Genomic DNA, 26,694 nt, shown 5'->3' on the forward strand with positions numbered 1-26,694 from the left:
CACCACACAGTCTGCCAGAATCTCTGGCTAGGCTGACTGAAGAAAGGCTTTCCCTACTGAAGCCAATCTGTAAAGACTGGAAGAGGTGATTATTTCTTCACATGTGCAGATGCCAGTGCAAGGCCATAGGAATCACGAGGAATCAGGGAAGCAGGACGTCACCAAAGAACAAAGTAAAGCGCAGGCAAGGGCTTCTCCAGTGGCTCAGCAGGAGAGAATCTGCCTGCCAAGCAGGAGACGCGGATTTGATCCCTGGGTTGAGAAGATGCCCTGGAGAAGGAAATGGCAACCCACTCCACTGTTCTTGCCTAGAAAATCCCGTGGATAGGAGGAGACTGGAGGGCTACAGTCCTTGGGGTTGCAAAGAGTTGGACATGACTTAGCAACTAAACAATAATAACTGACTCAAAAGAAATGGAGATCTACAAAATGCCTGACAAAGAATTCAAAATAACCAATGAAAGCAGTTCAGTGAATTATAAGAAAACACAGATAAACCGTCTTAACAGTATTAGGAAAACAGTATATGAAAGAAGAGTTAACTGAGTGGTTCAAAAAAGACATATAGACTATAAAAAAGAACCCAAGAGTAATTAATGGAGCTGAAGAATGTAATGACTGAACTAGATAATTCCACATAGAACTTCAATTGCAGACTCTTACCAGGAAGAATAAAGAGTCGGCAAGCTCAAATACGAGTCATTTGAAATTACCTAGAGTTCAAAAAAAGAGACTGAAAAAAAGTGAAGAAAGCCTAGGGAACTTATTGTAGACCATAAGGAATCAATGTATGCTTTATGTGAGTTCCAGAAGGCACAGAAAACTCATTTAAAGATATAATGACAGGAAACTTCCCTAATATGGAGGAGGAAATGAACATCCAGAGCCATTATTCCCAAAGAACCTCAAGCAGATTGAACATAAAGAGATCTTCACCAAGACATATTATAATAGAAAGCCCTAAATAAATCCATGTATTTATGATCAATTGATGTTTGCCAGAGATGTCAAGAATACAGGATAGGGAAAGGACAATCTCTTCAATAAATGATTTTGGATATTCTTATGCAGAAGAATGAAAGTGGATTCTTTTTCTCATACCATATACAAAAATCAATTCAAAATAAGTTAAAGACTTACACTTTAAGACTTGAAACTGTAAAATTTCCAGAGGCAAACATACAGAAAAGTCTGTTGACATTGGTCAGGGCAGTGATTTTTTGAATGTGAGCCCAAAAGCACAGACAAGAGCAAATGAGATTGTGTCAAGCTAATAAGCTTCTGTATAGCAAAGGAAATAATCAGCAGAATAAAGAGACAACCTGAGGAATGGGAGGAAATGTTTGTAAAACATGTATCTAATAAAGAGTTATTGTCCAAAATATATAAGGCACTCAAGCATCTCAACACACACACACACACACACACACACAGTTAAAAAACAGGCAAAGGACATAAGTAGATACTTTTCAAAGAAGACATACAAATGGCCACCAGGTATATTATAAGAAGTTCTACATCACTAAACATCAGAGAAGTGTGAATCAAAACCAATTGAGATATCATCTCACATTTGTTAGAAAGGCTGTTGTCCAAAAGACAAGAGATAACAAATATTGGCAACAATGTGGAGAAAAGGAATCCTTATATACTGTTGGTGGGAATACAACTGGTATAGTCAATTTGGAAAACAGTATGGAGTTTCCCCCCCAAAATTAAAAATATCATACAATTCAACAGTGCCACACGTAGTTATATATCCTATGCTGTGCTTAGTGGGTCAGTCATTTCCGACTCTTTGTGACTCCACAGACTGTAGCCCTTCAGGCTCCTCTGTTCATTCTCCAGGCAAGAATACTGGAGTGGGTTGCCAGGCCCTCCTCCAGGAGATCTTCCCAACCCAGAGGTCGAACCCAGGTCTCCCACAATGCAGGTGGATTCTTTACCATCTGAGCCACCAGGGAAGCCCAGTTCTATATCCTAAAAAAATTAAATCACTATCTTGAAGAGATGTGTGCGCTTCCAAATAGCCAAGTTATGGACACAGCTTAAGTGTTCATGAATGGATACATGGATGGATAAAGAAAATATACAAACATAAATATATATGTACATATATATACACACACACGTATAATTTTATTCAGACTTAAAAAAATCAGAAATTTCTGTTTTTAACAACATAGATGGACCTGGAGACACATTTATGCTATGTAAAATAAGCCAGACTTGGACAAATACTGAGTGTTCTCATTTATATGTGGAATCTAAAATGGTTGAACTGATAAAAGCAGATAGTAGAATAATGGTTGCAAGGGGCTGGGTATAGGAGAAATGTTTAGATGTAGATCAGAGGATACAAAGTTTCAGTTAGGACAATAAGTTCTGGAGATCTAGTGTATAGGACAGTTGACTGTAGTTAATAATGCTATATTGTATACTTGAAATTTGTTAAGAGAGTAGATCTTATATGTTCTTACCACACACACACACAGTTATATGAGGTGATGGGTAATGTTAATTACCTTGATGTGATCATTTACAATGTGAAACACATATACCAAACAAATATGCCATGCACCTTATATATGTATAATTTTCTTTTGTCAATTATACCTCAGTTAAGCTACAAAAAATGAAAATGAAAATTTCAAAAAGAGATGTATAACTTTAAGCAGAAACAAGACAAGAAAAAGAGATGTTTGCAATCTAAAAAGATTTGTAAGAATAGCTTGACCCAAGAATATATCATTATTTTGTCAGTCTCATTAGAATAGCCTTTTAAAATTTAGGAATGATTAAAATAAGGTATATAAATACAGAATATATTTTGTTTTTAAGCTACTTTTGAAGTATTGCTGAGAGCATTAAGGATATTTACTTTGGTGGCATTTATCAACCTCTGTTAATTAAATTTTAGGCAACAGGGTCAAAGATTTTTATTATTTATTTCTTGATCTCTTTAATAATGGAGGTAGGTGACTAACTTTATCTAAAACTGCACTGAAGTCCTACTGTACTAGGAGAGAGACACTTCTTTGTCTTTTTATAAACCTACTGTGAAGTCTTCACTCAGTCTTCATATCGTGTTCATTGGTTTTATTTTCTATTTTTTCACAGTGCACATAATGGCACTTGAGCTTTAGATTCTTAACTCCATAACTCATTAGATTGATAGTAGCAGTAGTAATAGCAGCTGCAGCAGAAGTATCAGGAACAACATTAGCAATACAATATGTTGTTTTTAAAAATGATCTATTCTCATAAGTGGAGAAGGAAATGGCAACCCACTCCAGTGTTCTTGCCTGGAGAATCCTGTGGACAGACGAGCCTGGTGGGCTGTTGTCCATAGGGTCGCACAGAGTCAGACTCGACTGAAGCGACTTAACGTGCATGCATGCATTCTCATAAGATAGGTATGTATATCAGATACCCCCATTTTATAGAATAGGCAACTGAGGTTCACAAAGGCTAAATAAATGACCTGAGTCATGTCGCTAAATGTACAGTTTAAACATAGTGTTCTATTGTGCATCATTTTCCAAGATGTCCTAGGATTGTTAATTTTCCTTGGTATTAGATGTTATTAGAAAGGTACTTCGATATATTTTAAAATGCAATTTTTAAAGATAACAAACTGTTTGCTAAGGAATGTAACAGGATTTTTATGTCTCAGTTTTTAAAAAATGTCGCTTTTGCTGTTGTTTACAGAAAGTATCGCCTTGGGTAGGCTTACGCAAGATCAATATATCTTACTGGGGATGGGAAGACATGTCTCCATTTACAAATACAACACTGCAGTGGCTTCCTGGTGAGCCTAATGATTCTGGGTTCTGTGCGTATCTAGAAAGGGCTGCAGTGGCAGGCCTAAAAGCTAATCCTTGCACATCTATGGCGGATGGCCTTGTCTGCGAAAAACCTGTTGGTAAGTAGTCCTGTAAACTAATGTTTCTTTAAAGATGTAGTTTATATTTCCAACTCTTCTTCCCACAACCCCCTTCCAGCCTGTAATCCTACATAGGCCTGAAGTAACTTTCACCATCTTTTAATGATGCTGATTTCTGTGTAAACTTTATCTTTGTCCACTTTCCCCACTTACTGTTAGTGACCTCAGCATTAACTTGTAAAAGTAATAGAATTGTGTTTTTTTGATGCAATCTTTATTTCTTGGTTAATATAGTGATGTTATAGTAATAATCTGTTCTTAATTTTTTACTGTTTTGCTTTTATAATAATAGTTTTTGTGGGAAAGATTAATCGTTAAGATTAACAACTAATTTAGAATCATTTTAATCCTATAGATCTATTTCAGTTGGCAAGTGAAAAGAAGCATTCCTGTTACATCCTTTGAAGTGGAGTTTTTTAAGTGAGAAAGGAGTACTGAATTGTTTTCTCTTTTTAAATATTATATTTTGTAATGCAGTGAAATATACATAATGTCAAACTTATAATTTTAGCCATTTTTTCGTTCAGTGGTTTGGAGATATGATTGAGATTTCTAAATCATTTTTAAAATTAATTAATTAATTAATTTTTTTATTGGTTGGAGGCTAATTACTTCACAACATTTCAGTGGGTTTTGTCATACATTAATATGAATCAGCCATAGAGTTACACATATTTTTAAGTGTCGAGTTCAGTGTCATTAAGTACATCCACCTTGTTGTTAATCTACCAACCCTGTCCACCTCCAGAACTTTTTCATCTTCCCAAACTATATCTCCATATCCATTACACAATAACTCCCCATTCACCACTCCCCAACCCCACTGCTGAGTATCTCATATAAGTGGAATCATGAGATATTTGTCCGTTTGTGACTGGCTTCTTTCCTTTCAGAATAATGTTTTCAGAGTTCACCCAGATTTTGTAGTATGTGTCAGAATATCATTCCTCTTTAAACCTGAATGTTTATCTGTTGTGTTTATATTCCACATTTTCTTTACCTCTTCATACATTGGTGGATACTTGTTGCTTCTACCTGTTGACTCTAGTGAATAATGATGCTGTGGACATGGGTGTACAGATAACTGTTTCAGTTCCTGCTTTCATGTCTTTGTGTATGTAGCCAGAAGTGGAATTGCTATATCATATGGTAATTCTGTGTTTAATTTTTTGAGGACTTGCCATACTGTTTGCTATGGAAGCTTCACCATTTTACCTTTCCTAGAAATGGTGTACAGGGTACAATTTCTCCACATCCTTACTAACATTTAAAACATAGCAATCCGAATAGATGTGATAAAGATTATGTTTTATGCTAAGATTTTATAGTAAATTGTATTGTTTGTTGCTTTTATAAGGTGTGGAATGTTTATATTAGCTTGAAAAGTAAATAGTGATAAGCATACGTATTATCTAGCCAATAGAATCAAAAGCCTAAGTCATGTATTACATTTCTATTAAAAAAAATTAAGTTACACAATTTTATGTACTTTGTAAAGGGTTAAAATTTTCCAGGGTATTATAAGTTTCAAATTAGATAATAAATTGAAGAAGTATTGACATGCCATCTTCATTCTCATTTTGCCTTATATAATTTTGACTCTAATTTTTAATTCCCCCACTTGGCTTCATTGAAACATTCCCTAAACAACAAAACGAACAAAACTCACATCCTTGTGTCAGAAAAGCAGCTAAGAAATAAAATACTTATCTTTTGTTAATTTATTCCAGTTAGTCCAAATCAAAACGCGAGGCCGTGCAAAAAGCCCTGCTCCTTGAGGACGTCGTGCTCCAACTGCACGAGCAACGGCATGGAGTGTATGTGGTGCAGTAGTACAAAGCGGTGCGTGGACTCCAACGCCTACATAATCTCCTTTCCCTACGGGCAGTGTCTGGAGTGGCAGACTGCCACCTGCTCGCGTAAGTCTTCTAGAGTCGCTTTTTGTTTAACTGCAGCATAAATCCACTTTCTGTGATGGGCCGAGAAATTGAATGTTTGAGGACGTTTCATAAAAAATGAGAAAAAATACTGTCACTGGTTACCATTAGACCTTCCTTTTAGCTCAGAAGGTAGAGCATCTGCCGGCAATGCAGGAGACACAGGTTCGATCCTTGGGTCGGGAGGATCCTCTGGAGAAGGAGTGGCAGTCCGCTCCGGCATTCTTGCCTGGAGAAGCCCATGGACAGAGGGGCCTGACGGGCTACAGCTTGTGGGGTCGCAAAGCGTTGGACATGACCGAGCAATTAACACTATACTAGTTACCATTAAAAATTGCTATTTGCAATTAAAAACTAGTTTTAAAGCCTCTTAATGCTACAAGCTCCTGATTTACCTTATACCATCATTTTGAATTCCAGTAATTTCCTTAGCCTTTAACATTTTGCTGTGTTTGTGCTTCCCCAAACTCTGAGTGTGTATTGAAGACAGTGGAATACTTCATGAAAGTGCTCCTTCAGATGGATCATATATTACTTCACTGTGTTTCTTTAGTATCCTTTAATCTGGTACACTTCCTGTGTCTTCTTTTTTTTCACAAGTGTGATTTTTTTTAAAGAATTTACACCAGTTGCTTTGCAGGTTTCCTAATTTGGATTTGCCTTCTTGTTTCCTTATGGTTAGATTCAAGTTAAGCATTTTTTGATGAGGATATCATCACAATGGTGGTATGTTGTGTTGTTGGTTAGTTGCTCAGTCATGTCCGACTCTTTTGCGATCCCATGGTGTAGCCCTCTTGACTCCTTTGTCCATGGGATTTTCCAGGCAAGAATCCTGGAGTGGGTTGCCATTTTCTCCTCCAGGGGATCTTCCTGACCCAGGGATTGAACCTGAGTCTCTTGCGTTTCCTGCATTGGCGGGTGGATTCTTTACCACTAGTGCCGCTTGGGACGTCTTTCTTCTCTCTGGGACCTAGCCAAATCCTTATTTGTTCCACAATGGGCACCACTGTTGCTTAAAGAGTTGAGGCAAAGTGGTAATTGCTACCATGTAGGCTAGAACTTGCAGGCTGCAGCTATTGGGTGCATTTATCCTCCCAGGCTCTTGGTATCAAGCAGAGAGGTGTTCCTGGGATGGGACGGCTGGGCATGTCTGTACTGAGCTCCCTGTTGCTTCCCTTTTTAGGAACTTTGATAAAGAACAGGAAAATACTTGATCAAGATTGTAGCGGTGGTTTTGTTGCAGACATAAAATGGTCTTGCTAGCACAGAAAACGTCTTATAACTAGGAACCAGCTGCCCAGGAGAGTTGAATACCAGCCCTGGTACCTGTGGGCAGTTGAGACATTGCCCAGCCTCTCCTGCCTCAATTGCTGCTTTTGTTTCTCTACAAACATCAATGTTTGGTGAAAGATGCCCGACACAAAAGATTATATATGTATTACCCATTTAGATAAAGTTTAAAAATAGGCAAAACTATGCTGTATCATTTGGGAATGAATTTTTTAGTTAGATCTGTTGGGCAAGGTTTTTATAAATGTTTGCTAGTGGATGCTGCTGGGAAAGATTAGAAGTGTTGATTAGGAAAAGGGCAGGGAGGCAATGTTCTGCTTCTAGACTGAATGCAGGCACAGAATATTCATTTACAATAATTTATTAATTTATTAATATTTATTTATTAATCTCACATTTTTCTTTATGTAGTTCTCTGTATGTAGTTCTCTGTATGTATATATTTCACAGTGAAAACAAGCTTCTAAAAGGTAGGGGAAAAGGTACTTGGAAAGTCTCCCAGCTCTTAAAACTTTTAGAACTTTCTAAAAATTATTTAGAGTTGTCTAAGTTATCTTCTCTGTTCACAAGCCTTTCTTACATTCCATTCTTTCCTTCTCATTTGTTCGTCTTCTGGAAAATAGTCTTCAGTAACGCTTTCCAAATAAATTGTTGGTTAGTAAGCCTTTTGGGCTTCCCGGGTGGCGCTAGTGGTAAGGAACCCTCCTGTCAGTGCAGGTTAGATGTGAGAAACACAGGTTTGATCCCTGGGTCAAGAAGATCCCCTGGAGGAGGGCATGGCAACCCACTTCAGTTTTCTTGCCTGGAGAATCCTGCGGACAGAGGAGCCTGGCAAGCTGTAGTCCATAGGTTTGCAGAGTCGGACATGTCTGAAGTGACTTAGCACGCAGTAAACCTTTTGAATCTTTGCATTTTTTCATATTCACTTGAATGATAAAAATACCTGGGTGTAGAGTTCTAAATATTTCCTTTCTTAGAATATCTAGCATTTGGTGTTGTGGTTAGAATTTTCATGCCAATCAAATTTTCTTTCCTTTATAAGACATCTTTTCCCCCCCTTTTTTGGAGAGCTTTAAAAACTTTTCTGTTTATCCCTGGCATTCAGAATTTTGCAATTTATCATTCATTCAGTTTTCAATAACTGATGTGGATTTCAAAAGTGGATTCTCATTGGCTCTTTTAATCTGAAGAGTATTTTCTTTCTTCATTTGCTGAGAAAATATTCCTTAATGTCATAGATTGTTTTCTTCTCTTTACTCTTATTGGAAATCTTAAAACAGTTGTTTGAATTTCTGGGTATATCTTAACATCTCTTGTTTTTGCATTTTTATTGTAATATAGTTTACTTAACAATATTGTATTAGTTTCAAGTGTATAGAAAAGTGATTCATATGTGTATATAGATTCCTTTTTCAGATTATATTCCATTTTAGGTTATTAAAAAATAATTGAATATAGTTTCCTGTCCTGTTGCTTATTTATTTTACATATAGTAATTTTTATCTGTTAATCCCGTACTCTTCATTTCATCCCCCATCGCTACCCTCCCTTTGCTCTTCAGTGATCATAAGTCCATTTTATAAATCTGTGATTCTGTTTCTGTTTTGTGTACAAATTTATTATTTTAAGATTATATGTATACGTGATATATAATATTTGTCTTTCTCTAACTTCCTTCACTTACTATGATAATCTCTATGTCCATTATGTTACTGCAAATGGCAATTATTTCAATTTTTTTTTATGGACAAGTAATATTCCATTCTATACGCACACATCTTTTTTTTTAATTCATTTTTTAGTTGGAGGAAAATTGCTTTACAGTGTTGTATTGGTTCCTGTGTACCACAGCGTGCATTAGCCCTAATCATGCATATATGCCTCCTTCTCGAGTCTCCTTCCCCGTCCCCCATCCCTCCCTTCTGGCATCACAGAGCACCAGGCTGAGCTTCCTGTGTTTTATAGTAACTTCTCAACAGCTATCTGTTTTACACATTATAGTGTATATATGTTGATGCTGTTTTCTCCATTCGTCCCACTCTTTCCTTCCCCCACTGTGTCTGCAAGTCTGTATTCCACATCTGTGTCTTCATTCTTTCCCAGCAAATAGGTTCATCAATACCATTTTTCTAGATTCCACATATGTGTGTTAATATATGATATTTTTTTTCCTCTTTCTGACTGACTTCACTCTGTATAACAGACTCTAGGTTCATCTGCCTCTCTAGAACTGATTCAAATTCATTCTTTTTTGTGGCTGAGTAATACTCCACTGTATATATGTACCACATCTTCTTTATCCAGTCATCTGGAGATGGACATCTAGGTCGCGTCAATGTTCTGGCTATTGTAAATAGTGCTGCAATGAACATTGAGATATATGTGTCTTTCAGAATGGTGGTTTTCTCAGGGTATATGTCCAGTAGTGGGATTGCTGTTTCATATGGTAGATTTTATTCTTACTTTTTAAAGAAATCTCCACACTGTTCTCCATAGTGGCTTCATTAATTTCCATTCCCACCAAAAGTATAGGAGGATTCCCTTTTCTCCATATCCACTCCATTACTTGTTGTTTGTAGATTTTTTTTAATGATGACTATTCTGACTGGTATGAGGTGATATCTCACTGTAGTTTTGATTTGCATTTCTCTAATAATTAGTGATGTTGAGCATCTTTTCATATGTTTATTGGTCATCTGTATGTCTTTGGAGAAATGTCAGGTCTTCTACCCATTTTTTGACTGGGCAGTTAGTTTTTCTGATATTGATTTATATGAGTTGCTTATATATTTTGGAGATTAATTCTTTGTCGATTGCAATTGTTTTCTCCCATTTGAAGGGTTGTCTTTTAATCTTGTTTATTGTTTCCTTTCTGTGCAAAAGCTTTTATGTTTAATTAGGTCTCATTTGTTTATTTTTGATTTTATTTTCACTACACTAGAAGGTGGGTCAAAGAGGATCTTGCTGTGATTTATGTCACAGAGTATAGTGCCTATGTTTTCCTCTAAGGGATTTATAGTTTCTGGCCTTATATTTAAGTCTGTAATCCATTTTGAGCTTATTTTTGCACACAACATCTTTTTAAGCCAGTCATCTGTTGATGGGCACTTGAGTTGATTGTTTTCATGTCTTGGCTATTGTAAATAGTGTTGCTGTAAACTTTGGGGTGCATTTATCTTTTCAAATTAGTGTTTTTATCTTTTCTTACAGCTTTGGTTGAATAAGAGACCTCTTGCCAGTTTCCAATTGGTTTTCTGTGAAAATTGTTCCACTCGTAGGTGTATTTCTGTTTTGTTTTTGAGGGGAGGTATGCTCCATTCTGCCATGTTGATCCTTAAAATGTTTAGTATGTCTTAAATTCATTTGTACTTTCCATGTTTTTGTTTAAGTGAGATTCAGATATTTTTCCTTATTTATGTTTTTTAAAATCTTGAGCTTTTAGTCTATTTAAAGTGAATTTTTGAGAACCTTGTAATCTCACTGTAAAGATTGAAACTACATTTTTTGAAAGGTAAATTAGAAATGATTAACCATTTTAACACAGATAAGAACTTCAGTTTGACCACAGATGAGCCAAATGATGATAACTACTGTTGGTGAGATTGTCAGCTAGGCACGCATGAATCAATTCTTTAGTCCTGCTTTGGCACTCTTGATTTTTGATGTTTTGCTTCTTTTGTTTTGTCGATTGTTGTAGAGGCTTATTTTCTACTTCTGCCGCTTGTTCCTTGAACAGTTAGTCTAGTCTGCTGGATTTTCTGTTTCTACAGGTCTTTTCTTTCACTGTTCTCTGTTGTCACATTTGCCTTCCCTTTGGCTGTGTATAGCTCATTTGAGCTGATGATGTCTAATCACAGTTGTTTTTGTTCCATAACTTTTAAAATTGTACATCCTGTGCATCCTTGTGGGAAAGAGGGGCATTTTACCTTGCCTTCAGGAGCGCTTGTGTTCCTTGGAAGTAGCATTTACCTGGCAGTGACCCACTCCTTATGAAACACAAACTCCTTCTGTGTTACATTTAATTCTTTTCCATGTTTTTAATTAACAAACGTTTACTGAGCAGTGAGGAAATGCCAGAAAATAAAACAGAAACTAGGAATGAAGATGACATCCTTGCTCAAAATTCAAGTACTTTTAGCAGTAGTGTTACGATTTCAAACTATCAGCTGCTGAGCAATGGTTTTGTCATGCTTTGCCTTTAATATTATATTTTGTTATTATGAATTATATGTAATGGATTTATATTATCTTTTTGTGCTATATGTTTCTAGTTATTCACCAAACCTTTGACAGTAGTAAGTCTTTAAAACCATTTTTACAGTTATAAATAGAACAGTATTGGAAATGGTCTAAGGTTTATATTGCTTTTAGAAAGTTGTCTTCAGTGATCATTTGAAGTTTTTTTCTTAGTAAATGAGACTTGAAGGAAATTTTTCTTTGTAAATGAGAAACAAACCACCAAACTGTCTTTCAAAGTAGCTGTGTTTTGTAATCCCACCATAATGAACAAGAGTTCCTTTCTTCACATTCTGCGTACTTGTGAGCATTTGGAGGTGCCAGTGTTTTGATTTTGGCCATTCCAGTAGGCTTATAGGGGCTTCCCTGATGGATCCGTGGTAAAGAATCCATCTCCCAATGCAGGAGATGCAGGTTTCATCACTAGATTGGGAAGATCCCTTGGAGAAGGAAATCCATCCAGTTTTCTTGCCTGGGAAATCCCATGGACAGAGGAGTCTGGCAGGCTACAGTCCATGAGATTGCAAAAGAGTCAGACACGACTTAGTGGCTAAACAACAAACAACAACACATTCCATTTTAGGTAATCTGTAACATCCATCAGCAGTAGAAGAAAAGAGGAATTATGAAGACCTAAAGTAATAAGGGGAGTGGAATACAGAGGAGGTCATAAAGAGTCAGTCATGACTTAGCGGCTAAACAACAAAAACAGCTTTAGGTTTATAATGATATCTCATTGTTTTAGTATTCAGTTCTCTAATCATAAATGATGTGGACCATCTTTTCATATTTGCCATCTGTATATATCTTGATTGGTGAGGTGTCTGTTCAGGTCTTTTGACTATGAAAAATTTTTTTTAATTGAAGTATAGTTGATTACTGTTTTATGTTCATTTCAGGTGGACAGCATAGTGATTCAGTGTTTTTATTGTTTATACTCCATTTAAAGTTATTATGAAATAATGGCTGTATTTCGCTGTGCTGACTATATTTCCTGTATATACTTATACAAGAATAAGTATGTTCTTATTTCTTATCTATTTTTTCAGTGTAGTTTGTATCCCTTAATCTTATGTATCCATCTTGTCCCTCCCTACTTCCTTGTCTATTTTAAAAAATTGAGTTGTTTGTTTTCTTATTATCATTTTGAATGTTCTTTATATATTTTGAAATCCAATCCTTTATCAGATGTGTTTTTTGCAAATATTTTCTTCAACTGTATGGCTTGTCTTTACATTCTTTTGACAGTATTTTTTGCAGTGCAGAGATTTAAAATTTGGTGAAGTCAAGTTCATCAATTTTTTCTTTCAATTGTGTGTTTGGTGTTAGACTGAAACATCATCACCAGACCCAAGGTCATTTAGATTTTCTTATCTGTTGTATTCTAAGAGTTATATAGTTGTGCTTATATCACCCATCTCTTCTTGCTTGCTGTCTACTTTTTTCTGTTAGAGCCTTTAGCATCTTTTTTGAACCTTCAGCATATTAATCATAATTTTTCTAAATTCCTGATCTGATAATTCCAACATCCCTTCCATGTCTGGTCTGATGCTTATTACTCTTTCTCTTCTGTGTTTTCTGCCTTTTGGTATTCCTTGCAGTTTTTTTCTTGATAGTCAGATACAAAATATGGGCGAAAGAAACTGTTGTAAGTAGGCTTTTAGTAACGCAGTAGTAGGATTTGGGGGAGGGGAAGTATTCTGCAGTCCTGTGATTAGGTTCCAGTCTTTTGGCGAGTCTGTGCTCTGTACTCTTCTGTGAACGTCACCTCACTAGTACTTCCCAGTTTTTTGTTTTTGTTTTTTTCTTTTTTCCCTCTCTCAGGTGGTACAGGGTAGCTGGAGGGAACTGGAGTTGTATATTTCTCTTTCCCCACGTGACAGACTGGAACAGGCTAGAGTTGGTTATTTCCCTTTATCTGGTTCAGTTATGCTCTGATAAAACCCCAGCAGTTTAGCCTCTGTTAAACAGTTTCTCCAGGCTTATTGAGAACAGTGCTCTGGCATATTTCAGGAAAGTTCCTTTTCCCCTCCCATTGCCAGAAGCACAAAGGGGTTTTTCTTCAATATTAACTGTGAGGACACCTGTTAGGGCTCCTGAAGGTCACACTTACAAAACTGTCGGGGCTCCTCCTGTACCTGGGTCCCCCTGGAGATACGAACCCTTAGAGCTGTCCACACTGAGATTCCGGCAATTCAGTAGTTAACAGTTCAGGTGATCTTACCCTGGAGCTGGGTCCTGAAGAGTTTTCCATGCCACGAAGTCATGATTTTCTGTATCCTGCTCTCTCTCCAATTATGGATGCTATTGTTTGCCCTGTGACCTCACTTGTCTGATGGATCTAAGAAGAGTTGTTGATTTTTCAGTTTGTGGCTGATTTTTCTTTTTGTTAAGATGGAGTGGTGACTTCTAAACTCCTTCCATGCTGGACTGGAAATCAGAAGTCTGCAGTCATCATCTGGTGATATAATTTGTTACAGATTGATTTTTCAAATTCTTACACATCTCATAAACCATATTGAATATTATAAAAGTTACTTTTTCAAAAAGCCAAAAATAAAGTAAAGAATGATTTCTTTGATTACTTACAGCTCATACATTCTTATAGCTCATACATATAGCTCCATTCTAGCCATAATTTAGTTAAAATAGCACAGCCTACAAAAACTTTCTTATATTATTGTTTCCTGTAAGAAAATAAAAATCATTAGAGTCTTTTAGTGTTTTAGTTACCACTACAAGGAAGGAATATTCTGCTAATTTTTTAGCATGCACATTGCTCTCCACTCTTAAGCAAGAACTAAACCAATATTAACCTTTGTAAAAATATCACATCTAAAAAAAATAGGAAAGTAGAATGTTGCTCTAAATATGACATTTTGTAGCTCATTTTTAAAGCATAAATCCTAATAAACAGACCATTATTAGCTTGTCATTCAGTCGATGCGAGAAAGGCAGGATTCTTCAGTCTAGGATTTCCCATGGCTGATTCATGTCAATGTATGGCGAAAACCACTACAATATTGTAAAGTAATTAGCCTCCAACAAATCAAAATAAATGAAATAAAATAAAATAAAGTATTAAAAAAAAAGAAAAGCAGCAGAGCGGGTTTGCTGTGTTTGAGAATGCCCTTGAGATGCTGAGTCTCTTAGTCGTGTCCGACTCTGCGACCCCATGGACTGGACCCACCAGGCTCCTCTGTTCATGGGGATTCTCCAGGCAAGAATACTGGAGAGGGTTGCCATGGCCTTCTCCAGGGGATCTTCCCAACCCAGGGATCGAACCCAGGTCTCCCCAGTTGCAGGCGGATATTGTACATTACACTTCTTCAAGAAATTTGATTGGTTATTTTACTTAAAAAGATAATCCTAAAATAAATTTTATTTTCCTCAGAGATATCTATAGACTATAAATATAAAGTCTAGATTTATTCTGGATGAGACCTAGTAAAGATTTACTTCAGTTTATCATGTGACAGTAAATAATTAGAATGTTAAGCTAGCATAGCTAATTTGATGTTTAGCATTATTTCCCGTTGGTTTCATACCAACCCAATATAGGTTTGAAGAGAATTAGAATAATCTAGTCAATAGTACCATGGGCTAGCTACAATCATAGATAAAAGAGAAATATTTCACAGTAAAAAGTCTAAGGAGGAGTATGGTAATATATAAAAGGTTCAGTTATCTAAGGATATTTTAAATGAAGTGCCGTTTAACGCTGTGTACTGCTGAAAAAAATTTTCAGAAAGAAGTATGTTCATGTCATTGAATTATTTATCTACAGAGTTAACATTAATCACTTGTGTTCAATGACTCAAAGAATACTCTTCCTTTTAAATTTATTATTAAGGAAATATGGGAGATGGTAGTCATTCTTCACTTTCTTACATCTAGTCCCTGAAATGCTCAGCACTGAGAAAATTCACAACAACAAATCACACTGTAATTGATGAATTCTTTAATCCAGTATTCTATTATCCCTGCATGGTCTACAGTATTGAGTTCCTGTTTTGTTTGCTGAGAAGCTTATGCTACTCTTACTTGCAGCTTTCTGAGGAGCATTCCTCTTTCCAGTAATATTGAACAACTGAGTAACAATTAAGTTATTACCACAACAAAAATGAAATTGAGATGGCCAGAAGTCTGACTTGTTTCTTCCTTCTCTCTGAGGTTCTTCTAGCAGGTGACTAGAAAACCATACATGATACTTTGTGCTTATGTACTGTCTTCTATGGATAAACAATTCCCAAGACAACATGTGCCTTTTCTAGCACAAAAAAAAATCAGACTAGTTTCAAAAAACCTCAGCCTGATACAGGGTATTATGACTTTGAAGTAAAAATTCAAAACATCACGTAGTAACTATTATGAATATGATGGCAGGTTCATCCTTGGGAAAGGCATTACAGTGTTCATGGGCTTTTTTGAGGCTCATAGTCTATATATCAGTTAAACAGAAAAAGGTTGAGCTTCAGTGAGATAATATTCTGCAGCCCTGGAAGTCAGAGAGAACCTGGCCTGCTGGTTGCCTGCTGAGGTAGAGTATCCAGTTTCCATATTCCTGTTAAGTTTGGCTCTTTGAGTGAGATTACTTTTAAACATCGCATATCAGGCAAATGCTAGTATCTTGGACCCTTGAGAGCATTGTCCATGCTGGGGTCAGCTATCTCAGGGAGTGGGTAAGCATGACTTAAGAGTGGACATTCACAGGCAGATGCAGAGTTTTTCCTTCGAGGCACTTCCTGGGCACAAGAAGAGCTAACATTGCTCTGTATCAAGGACGATGGTAAGTATGGTCTATGGACGCCTGCATCAGTTCTCAAAAGGTCCTAGTTCTGGCACAGTTCTCAGAAGTGTGTGAATGCTGACTTCATTTTTCTCCATGCCAGTCCATTCACCTCTTCTTTATTCATAATGTATGCTTTATTTGCTCTTGAAGTAATTGCTGTTTCTTATTATTACAAAAAATATTTACATTAACCATAGATGACCCTTTACTGTCTTTTTTCCAGGTCATATTTATTTTTCCATTAGCTTGCAATTCCATTTGAATATAAAGTCGTGTAACATATTTATTAATAATGTTTCTGCCATGCAGCCCAAAATTGTTCTGGATTGAGGACCTGTGGACAATGTTTGGAACAACCTGGGTGTGGCTGGTGCAATGATCCTAGTAATACTGGAAGAGGACACTGCATTGAAGGGTCTTCCCGGGGACCAATGAAGCTTGTTGGAATGCTTAATAATGAGATGCTTCTTGATACCAGTCTTTGCCCTAAAGAGAAGAACTATGAGTGGTCCTTTATCCAGTGTCCAGGTAATAAAAATATTCTGAAAGAAATTTTAATTTCTGCTCAAAGACGCCAAGAATTACTTTCTTTTCTTATAAAAAGATTTAGGAAAAAAATAATAATGGAAATAAGACTGAAAATAAAGGATTAAAAAAATTCTTTCCTATATCCATGTTTGTTGTATAGGTGATATTATGCTTGGAATCATTAAATAGGCTAACCAGATGCATGATATATAATTGTCAGATTTGGTTTCATGTGAACTATTACAAGGAAAAATAACATTGGTTCCATACCAAATTTCTATACTGTAGTATAGTCTTTTATTGTTTGTAATATAATATCTTAGACTTCAAAGGCAACTCAGAGGATTCAGTCAAGCTTCATGCTAAGTATGGAAATATTTTGTGTAATATGCTTGATAGAGTCATTTGACCTTTGGTGTTTGGTGTCATTCAATTTTGAAGGTCAGTAAAGTTTTTGGAGTTTTCAAAATAGGAAGTTGGTTCTTATATGGAATAAAATCAACCTCTTGAAAAATTAATTTATTCAGTGTATTTCTATTGAGTGCCTACTATGTGCAAAGAGTGTTTTACATTCTAGGGACATAACAATTTAAAAAGTTGACTAAAACCACTGCATTAATTGAGCCTAAAGTGAAAGTGAAAGTTGCTCAGTCCTGTCCAGCTCTTTGCAACGCCATGGACTATACAGTCCATGGAATTCTCCAGACCAGAATACTGGAGTGGGTAGCCTTTCCCTTCTCCAGGGGATCTTCCCAACCCAGGGATCGAACCCAGGTCTCACGCACTGCAGGCCGATTCTTTACCAGCTGAGCCACCAGGTAAACACTTAGTTGAGCCTAATTGTATTCTAATTGAAATTAATCACACACACACAGTGTGTGTGTGGTTATAAGTTAGATGGTCCTAAGTCCTATTAAATAAATCAGGGAAGGGAGATAAGGCTTGCAATTTAAAATAGAGTGGTAAGAGAAGATCTCTCTCAGGAGTAATGATTATTAAACATCTCAAGTAGTTGAGGGAGTGAACCATGGGGCTGTCTGGGGAAAGAATGTTCCAGAAGACACAAGGACTGGGTGAGATAGTTTATTTACGAGATGAACCTGGGAAGCATAATTGAAGCAATAGAGAGTTTCAGAGAAGAGAGGAAAACCAATAATATGTGCATTATGAAGCTGGATACTATACTGGGAGGTATGAACTCAGACCCGCTGGGACCTTTGAAGAAATATGTAGAATGCTCCTCAGGGTTAAACCACTGAAGGACTAGGAGAGTGGGGTATTGATCCATGTCTCTCCTCCACTGAGAGTTGAGCGATGCCTTTGAGGGTGTGAACTTCTGCGCTGTACCAGCACGTCTGATTAATAGCTTGTCCTGATGCCAGTAAACATCCTGAGGCAGACAGGCAGAAGATACTGTGGACTTGCGTTAGGTGAGGCGTTGGCAGTGTGCTGCACTGAAACCAGTTAGGCTGAGGAAATGTGACGCTTCTTCATAAACTTCGGAAGGTGTGAAAACTAAGACGAGGGACTTACTGCTGATTCATACAGTAGCATGGCTGAATCTTAAATACATTTTGCCTAGTGAAAGAAGCCAGGCCAAAAGGCCACGTGTTGTACTATGGGGATGGAAAAGAGATGAGTTATTTGCCAGAAGTAGTAAAGGCAGAGATTGCCTTCCAGAGGGCTTCACAGTGAAACTTTTGGGGTTGTGAAAATGTTCTTCTTAACACTGTGGTGGTTGATAATGATTCTATACATTTGTCAAGCCATACTGAATATGACAGAAAATAAACTTTCCTGACTGCAAATTAAAAAAAAAAAGTCAATCAGCCAGGATGTCAGAGGATGCAAACTGTGACAAGTAAATGTAACTGTATTGCAAATGCCATAACTTCATAAAAAAATGAGCTGATCTAAGTAACCTTGGGAAATAGTGTTTTGTTTGGGTACTGTGAAACTAAAGCCAAAAATTATATAAACATTATATTCTGATTGGTAAATTTGTTTCTCACATAGTACAGACTAACAATTCTAACCATACTTTATATGTTTACTAGGTTTGGACAAATATATAAATTAATTGTGTTTCATGTGAGCCAGGTTTCTTTCAGAGAAAAAAGTTAAAAATATGCAAAGAGTGAAGACTATAAAGAACCCTGTGGGGAATTTGCTGGCCCTCCAGTGGTTAGGACTCTGTGGTTCCACTGCAGGAGGCACAGGATTGATCCTTGGTCAGGAAACTAAGATTCCCTCATGCCCTGTGGCACAGCTGAAAAAAAAGCAAAACAGAACGGAACCTTGTGGTATTTATTGGTTTCACATATAAGCATAAATTCAAGTTTATTTTAATATTTATATATATGTAGGTGTGTGATGTATATATACATATATTTTCTAATTTAGTTCTTCAAGAAGGCCTAGAAGCCACAGTGCCCCAGTCGCAATGAGCATCTTCTGTGCCCACATCCTGTTTTCAAAATACTGTTTCCAATGAAACGAACCAGGACTGTTTGGAGAAATAACTGATTCTACAACTGAGGCAGGGAGAATACAAGATTAGCCTGAAGTATTGTCTAGGCCAGAAAGTAAGAGAGTGCTCAAAACAAAACAAAGGAGAGTGGGAGCATGTCAGAGGGGCGTAGTCAACCTGAAAGAGTTCTCAGTGGGTCAAATCTGGGCAAAAAAATAACAACTATATTGGATTGTAACCCAAAGAACAGAATACATATACATGATTCTTTACTGATTTAATGATGGAATAAATAATACACAAGTGAGAATGGATAAATATTTCTTACAGAAAATTCTGAGTAATAAATGTAGAATGAAGGACTTCCCTGGTGGTCCAGTGGTTAGAGCTCTGCGGTCCCAATGTGGGGGCCCGGGTTTGATCCCTGGTTGGGGAATTAAGATCCTGCAGGTTGCATGATGTGGGCAAGTAAATAAATGAAGAATGACTGAAGGAAATAAAAAATTACTGTTAGAATCCCATAGTAGTTAAGTGCTGTAAGAAGAATCTGCTTAAGAATGTTCAAATTAGTGGGTGAAACTTTGAGGAAAAACAAGATATTGTGTAGCTTCCAAGTATCTTCTTCATAAGTATTTATTTAACTGCTCTGATAGTTCGAACGTATGTCCACAAATCCTTGACACTTGTTCCTCTAGGAGCTGAACTGAAGTTGCTCAATCACATCCGACTCTTTGCGACCCCATGTACTGTAGACTACCAGGCTTCTCAGTCCATAGAATTTTCCAGGCAAGAGTACTGTAGTGGGTTGCCATTTTCTTCTTCTTCCTCTAGGAAGTGGACCTTAATTTCTTTACCCCGATGTATAAATTGGACATGATGACTCACTTTTAATGATGAGTGTGTGGAGGGGGAAATATTGTAACTTTACAGTAGAGAACATAAGGGTACATCACCTTGAACAAGTGATCAAGATTAACACCACCAGTGATAAGTCACGTTAATATCATGTACCCCTGATGTTGTGTGGTAGGAAGGATACTTCACTTTGTAATATTCTTCCCCCAAATCTGTAACCCAGTTTAGTCATGAGCAAACATCAGACTAACCCAGATTGAAGGACGGTTTTCAGCATACTTGACCAGCACTCTAGGAAAGAATCTGCTTCCAGGCTCATTCACGTGTTTGTACGATTCAGTGCCTTGTGGTTGTAGTACTGAGGTGACTGTTTCTAAGAGCCCCAGAGACCACTTGAGTTCTTAAAGAGTGATCATGTTCTCTTCCCCATCCCCCTTCCATCTTCAGAACTAGCAGTGTAGAGTCTCCACAATTAAAATGCAAATACCCACATCTTGTATCTCCTTCTTCAAGACCAGTGCCTTTTGAGGGATTATCTGACCAAGTCCATTCAGGATGATCTCCCTTTCTCAAAGCCAGCTGTGCCGGGTGCCATAGCTAGTCATCAATCAGTGACTGTCCCATCATATGTGCAGGTCCCTGCCACACTCAAGACTTCCCAGGTGGCTCCGTGGTACAGAATCCGCCTGCCAGTGCAGGAGATGCAAGTTCGATCCCTGGGTTGGGAAGATCCCCTGGAGTAGGAAATGGCAACCCACTCTAGTATTCTTGCCTGAAAAACTCTGTGGACAGAGAAGCCTGGCAGGCTACAGTCCATGGGTCTCAGAGAGTCAGACGGTGACTGAGCACGTGCCACCACACTCAGGGCGAGGCCGTTACCATTTGATTAAATAACTGAGGTATTACCACCTACGTCCACTGATGCAGAAGACTAACCAGCATGCCATACTACAGTTGACCCATTTATAGTCTAGAACTCGATGGATTTTAGCATATTCACAGACTTTTGCAACCATCACTACACTCAGTTTAAAAACATTTTATCATCTCCCAGAGAAATCTTGTACTTCCTAGCAGTCAATACCTGTTCACCCTGCCTATCCTTGTCAGCTATGGATTGCCTATTCTGATCATCTTAATAAATTGAATCCTACAGTTGTAGTTTTTTTGACTGGCTTCTTTCATGCTGGCATGATGTTTTCAAGGTTTGTCTGTGTTGTGGCCTATAGCAGTACTTCACTTCTCTTTGTTACCAAATAATATTCCATCATGTGAATATGCCATGTTTTATTTATTCATTCATTATTTGGTGGATATTTGGGTGTTTCTGATTTTTGGTTTTTAAAATGCACTTCTTGAATACTATGTACAAGTTTATGTGTGGACATATTTTCATCATACTGGGAATGGGATATCTGGGTCAAATGGTATCTGTGTTTAACCTTTGGAGGAACCACCTGACTGAAAGCTGCTATATTATTTTACATTTCCACCAGCAGGGCATGAGGGTTGCCATTATTCTACATCCTTGCACACACTGCTTATTTCATACTGTTTCGATTATAGTCATTGTTGTGGGTGTGAAGTGGTATCTCACTGTGGTTTTGATTTGCAGTTATTTGGTGACTAGTGATGTTGAACATCTTTTCATGTGTTTATTAGCTACCAATATTTCTTCTTTTGAGACATGTCTGTCAGATTTTTTGCCCATTGTGTAATCGGGGTATTTGTCTTTTTATTATTGGACGGTAAAGCTTCTTTATATATTCTGAATACAATAAGTCCCTCACCAAAGATTGATTTGCAAGTATCTTCTCCCATTCTGTGGTTGTCTTTCACTTTCTTGATAGTGTCCTTGAGGCACAAGTTTTAAATTTTAATGATGTGTTTTCTGTTTTTTCTTTTCTTTCTTGTGCTGTTGCTTTCATGCCTGTGAAATCATGTGCAATAAAAGATCCCAAAGATTTTCATCTATATTTTCTTTTTAGACATGTAGTTTTATCTCTTACATTTAGGTTTTTGATCTGTTTTAACTGTGGGATAAGATAGGGACCCAATTTAATTCTTTTGTACATGACTATCTGGGTGTCCCAGAACCATTTGTTGGAAAGACTATTCTTGTCTTACTACCTTTATTTTTAATTTTGTATATATTTTTAATCTTTATAAATTGAATTTTAGTCATTTTTATATTTTCCATTTCTCTCCTCCTTATTTTCATATTTTACTTTGTATTCTTGAATATATGAAGCATACTTTAAGTAGCTGTTTTAAAAATCCTTTTCTACTCATCCCAACTGGTATGCCGTTTTCTCTGTTTCTATTTGGGGGTGTGTGTGTGTGTGTGTGTGTGTGTGTGTGTGTTCTATTGGGGTGTGTGTGTGTGTCTGTGTAGGGGTGTGTGTGTGTGTGTAGGGGTGTGTGTGTGTGTGTGTGTGTAGGGGTGTGTGTGTGTGTGTGTTCTATTGGGGTGTGTGTGTGTGTGTCTGTGTGTATTTACTGGTCATGGATCAAAATTTCCAAGATGATTATTTTTGATGGTATTTTCTGGACATTGTGATTTTTCTGTAAGTTATTCAGCTTTATTTCTTTTAGTGTGTTGAACTCTATTCTGCCATGAAGTTATGTTACTTCAAAGGTTGTTTTTAGGATTTGTCAAGGCCTGTACATAGCAGCCCTGAGTTCAGGGCTGATTTATTTCCACTGCTGAGACAGGGCCTTCTGCGGTCCCTATCTGATGCCCTTTGTATTAAGATTCTCTTCACTCTGACTAGTGGGAATACAAGCTATTTCCAATCCTGTGTGAGTTCTTGGCATTGTTTTAACATACTGTTTTCTGATGGTTCTTTCTCCAGCTTCACAGAATTTCACATTATGTTCATTATTCAACCAAAGATTCAAGGGCGCCCATTTGCAGATTGCTGAGTGCAGCTCTCTGTTCTCTAGTCTTTGCCTCACGAGGTCTGGAACCATGGCCTCCCTGAACTTTGATCTTTATCCTCAACTATGTGAGGGTTTGGGGTTCCTTCCCTGGACTGTAGCCTCAAATCTGCCTCCAGGTAGCAAGTCAGGGCAGCCATATTTTGCTTTCTTTTTCCTCAAGGATGCCATTCCTGAACTGCCTATTATATATGAAAGTAGTCATTTCATATATTTTGTTTAGAGGTCAATTCTCACAGTGATTAATCCTTCATGGGAAGAAGTGGAAATCTTCTAGTGTTTTTATTTACAATGAATTTCTTGTAAATAGCATATACTACTTGCTTTTTTATTTTTAAAATCTATCCTGATAGTCTCTTTTATCAAATTGTGTAGTCTTTAGATTTAATATAATATTGGTATTATTGAGTTTAGTTCTACCCTCACAGTATTGATTTTTAAAATTTCCTTTATTTTTCTCTGTGTTTGTTCTCCCTTTTGCCTTTTTTAGATTAATTGAGTGTTTTTAAAGTCCACTTTTATCACTTTTATTGGATTTTTAGCTATACCTCTTTTGTGTTTTTTTTAGTGACTGCTGTAGTGATTGTAATAGTCATCTTTATCTTATCACAGTCTACCTTGAATCAATATTATACTACTCCATGTATAAGGTAAGAATATTACAAAAGTGTAATCCATTTGCTCTTTTCCTGTTCTTTGTGTAATTATTGCCATATATTTTACTCCTGTATATGTTATTAACCACATAATACATTATTTTTTTACTTTATAAGGATAATTTTCTCATAAGGAAATCATAGTAATAAAAAATCTTTTTGTTTACCCATGTATTGACCATTTTCTGTGAACTTCACTGTTTCATATTGATCTGAAATTTTTTTTTTGCTGTAACATCTCTTTAGCTTGATGAATTTTATGTAACATTTTTAAATGGTATGTTTCTAAATTGTGGCTATAAGTTGGCTTTTGTACATCTGAAAAATTTTTTATTGTGTGTCTTCATATTTGAAGGATATTTTTACTGGTAATAGCATTCTATGTTGATGGATTTTTTTTTTTTTAGTAATTAGAAGATTTAATTTCTTATTCTTCTGGCTTCTACTTTTTCTTAAGAATCCTTTGGCAGTTTTTTTGTTTCTCTTTTGAAAGCAGCATGTCTTTTTCTTCCCTCTGACTTTTAAAAATACATGTTTTCCCTTAGTTTTTAGATGTCAGTAATTTTAGTATGATGTACCTAAGTATTAGTTTCCTTTTTTAAATTATGACTGAATTGTGTAGACTATTTGCTCTGTAGATGTTTCTCATATGTTTGTAAACTTTTCTGCCATTATCTCTTCAGATGTTGCATCTATCCTATTTGAAGGCTTGGCTTCACTTATGTTAGGCTTTTTCATCATCTCCCCATCTTTTCTTACTGTCTTGTCTGTATTTTACGTCCTTGTGTCTCCCTTGATCGGTGTTTCAATTCACTGATTCTTCACATTTTTCCAGTTTTCTCTTAGAACTGTGTTTTAATTATTATTATTTAGCATTAACACTTCAGGATATCTGTATTAATACAGTTTTATTCATGATTCTGTATCATCTGTTTTCCTGAATTCTGCTAGGCAATTCTTCTGCCAGACTATCCTGATTTTTCTGTGTAGTTCAAGTTATCTGGCTGCTTGACTGATTTTGGGTGATCTCAGAATTCTTCACTCACATGTCTGGTAGTCTGAACTGAATGGTTGATCACTGGGTCCTCAGCTACAAATGATTGTTCTCTGCTGTATTTGGTCTGTTATCCTCCAGAAGTGTAGACTGGGCTGCTCTACATGGTATTTTTAAAATAGAACTCTGAGAGAGAGAGAGCAGAGTATATTTTCCTCTTCAGGCTTAAGCTCAAAATTTCCATACCATCACTTCTACATTTTACTGTTCTGAAAAAATCTTGATGCCAATCCATGTTCAGAAAATGGGAAGAAATTGTACTTTTTCAATGAGAGCAAGGCTAAAGTAATATTATCGATGTTGTACATACAGAGATGGCAAGAATTAGGGTGAATTATTTCTCATCTCATCTAATTAGTTCTAACTGTTTTGTTTATCGACACATACATATAATCTTTCATTTTAAAGTGTACAATTCCATGGATTTTAGTATGGCTAGTGGGTGTGCAACTGTCACCATCATATAATTCCAGAGCACTTTAATTACCCCCAAACAAAATTCCGTACCCTTTACCAGTCACTATTTATTCTCCCCTTTAATACCTGAAAACAATTAATCTACTTTCTTTTCTCTGTGTATATGTCAATTCTGGACATTTCATTTAAACACAGTCATATAATGTGTCTTTCAGGGTCTGACCTCTGTCACTTAGCATACATTTTTGAGGTTTATGCATACTGTGGCATATATCAGTCCTTCGCATCTTTTTTATGACTGAGTAATATTAAATTCTGGAGAAGGAAATGGCAATCCACTCCAGTAGTCTTACCTGGCAAATCACATGAACAGAGGAGCCTGGTGGGCTACAATCCATGGGGTCTCAAAGAGTTGGATACGACTGAGTGTCTGACATTTTCACTTCACTTTCAATAGTAAATTGCATACCACATATTTATATCTCATCGGTTTATGGATCTTCAGCTTATTTCCACTCTTCTGCTGTTATGAATATTGCTGCTATGAACGTTTGTATGTAAGTTTTTGTGTGAACATGTTTTCTCTTTGGTATTTATCTAGGAGTTGATGTTTTTGGTAAATGGTACATGTATGTTTAACCTTTTAAGGAGTTGCCAGACTTTTTCCAGAGCTACTGCATCATTTTATATTACTACTAACAATGTATATTGGATCTAATAACTCTCTTCACCTATACTCTCTTCAATATACTTCACCTATATTATTTGTTATTTTCTTTATGTCCTCCTACTTGATGTGAAGTGGTAGCTCATTGTGGTTTTGTTTCACATTTCCCTTATGACTTCTTTTCATTTGCTTAATGGCTATTCATGTTCTTTCTATGGGAACTATCTGTTTAAATCATTTGCCCGCTTAAAAAATTAAGTTGTTTTTTAAATTGTAGAATTCTAAGAGTTATTTATATGTTCTGAGTATGAGATCCTTATAAGACATATGATTCTCAGATATTTTCCCCTATTCTGTGGGTTGTGCCTTCACTTTCTTGATGATGTCATTTGAGACAGTTTTTAAAAAATTTATTTTGATGGTGTCTAGTATATCTTTTTCTGTTAGTTACTTAAGCTTTTGATGTCATATCTAAGAAACTGTCACCTAATCCAAAGTCATGAAGATTTACATCTGTATTTTCTAACATTTTTATAATTTTAGCTCTTAATTTAAGTTTTTGATCATTTTTAGTTAATTTTTATATATGTTGTGAAGTGTGGGTCCAAACTCATTCTTGTGCATGTGAATATCAAGCTGTCCCAGCACTATTTGTTGAAAAGACTCTTATTTCCCCACTTAAACTTCTTGACACCTTTGTTGAATATCAATAGGCCATAGATGTATGGTATTATTTCTGTACCTAATTCTGTTTCATGATCTACATGTCTATCCTTATGACAATGACACATGGTTTGATTATTAAGACTTTGAATTAAGTTTTAAAATTGGGAAGTGTCAGTACTGTTAACTCTCTTGTTATCAAGACTTTTGCCTAGTCTGGGCTTCTGTTTCTCAATATGAATT

The 26,694-nt window shown here is 36.5% G+C and overlaps 1 protein-coding gene across 3 annotated transcripts in view; it reads left to right on the forward strand.

Annotated features, from left to right (window-relative positions):
• Nucleotides 1-26,694, forward strand: part of ATRNL1 (attractin like 1) — a 746,492-nt gene that overhangs the window by 164,138 nt on the left and 555,660 nt on the right. For all 3 annotated transcript variants that reach the window (XM_065923396.1, XM_065923397.1, XM_065923398.1), the window contains exons 16-18: nucleotides 3,712-3,925; nucleotides 5,677-5,865; nucleotides 16,511-16,729. In XM_065923396.1, the coding sequence (XP_065779468.1) occupies nucleotides 3,712-3,925; nucleotides 5,677-5,865; nucleotides 16,511-16,729 (622 nt within the window). The remainder of the gene's footprint in view (nucleotides 1-3,711; nucleotides 3,926-5,676; nucleotides 5,866-16,510; nucleotides 16,730-26,694) is intronic.

The sequence above is a fragment of the Muntiacus reevesi genome, chromosome 2, assembly GCF_963930625.1.
Source record: "Muntiacus reevesi chromosome 2, mMunRee1.1, whole genome shotgun sequence".
Classification (NCBI taxonomy): Eukaryota; Metazoa; Chordata; class Mammalia; order Artiodactyla; family Cervidae; genus Muntiacus; species Muntiacus reevesi.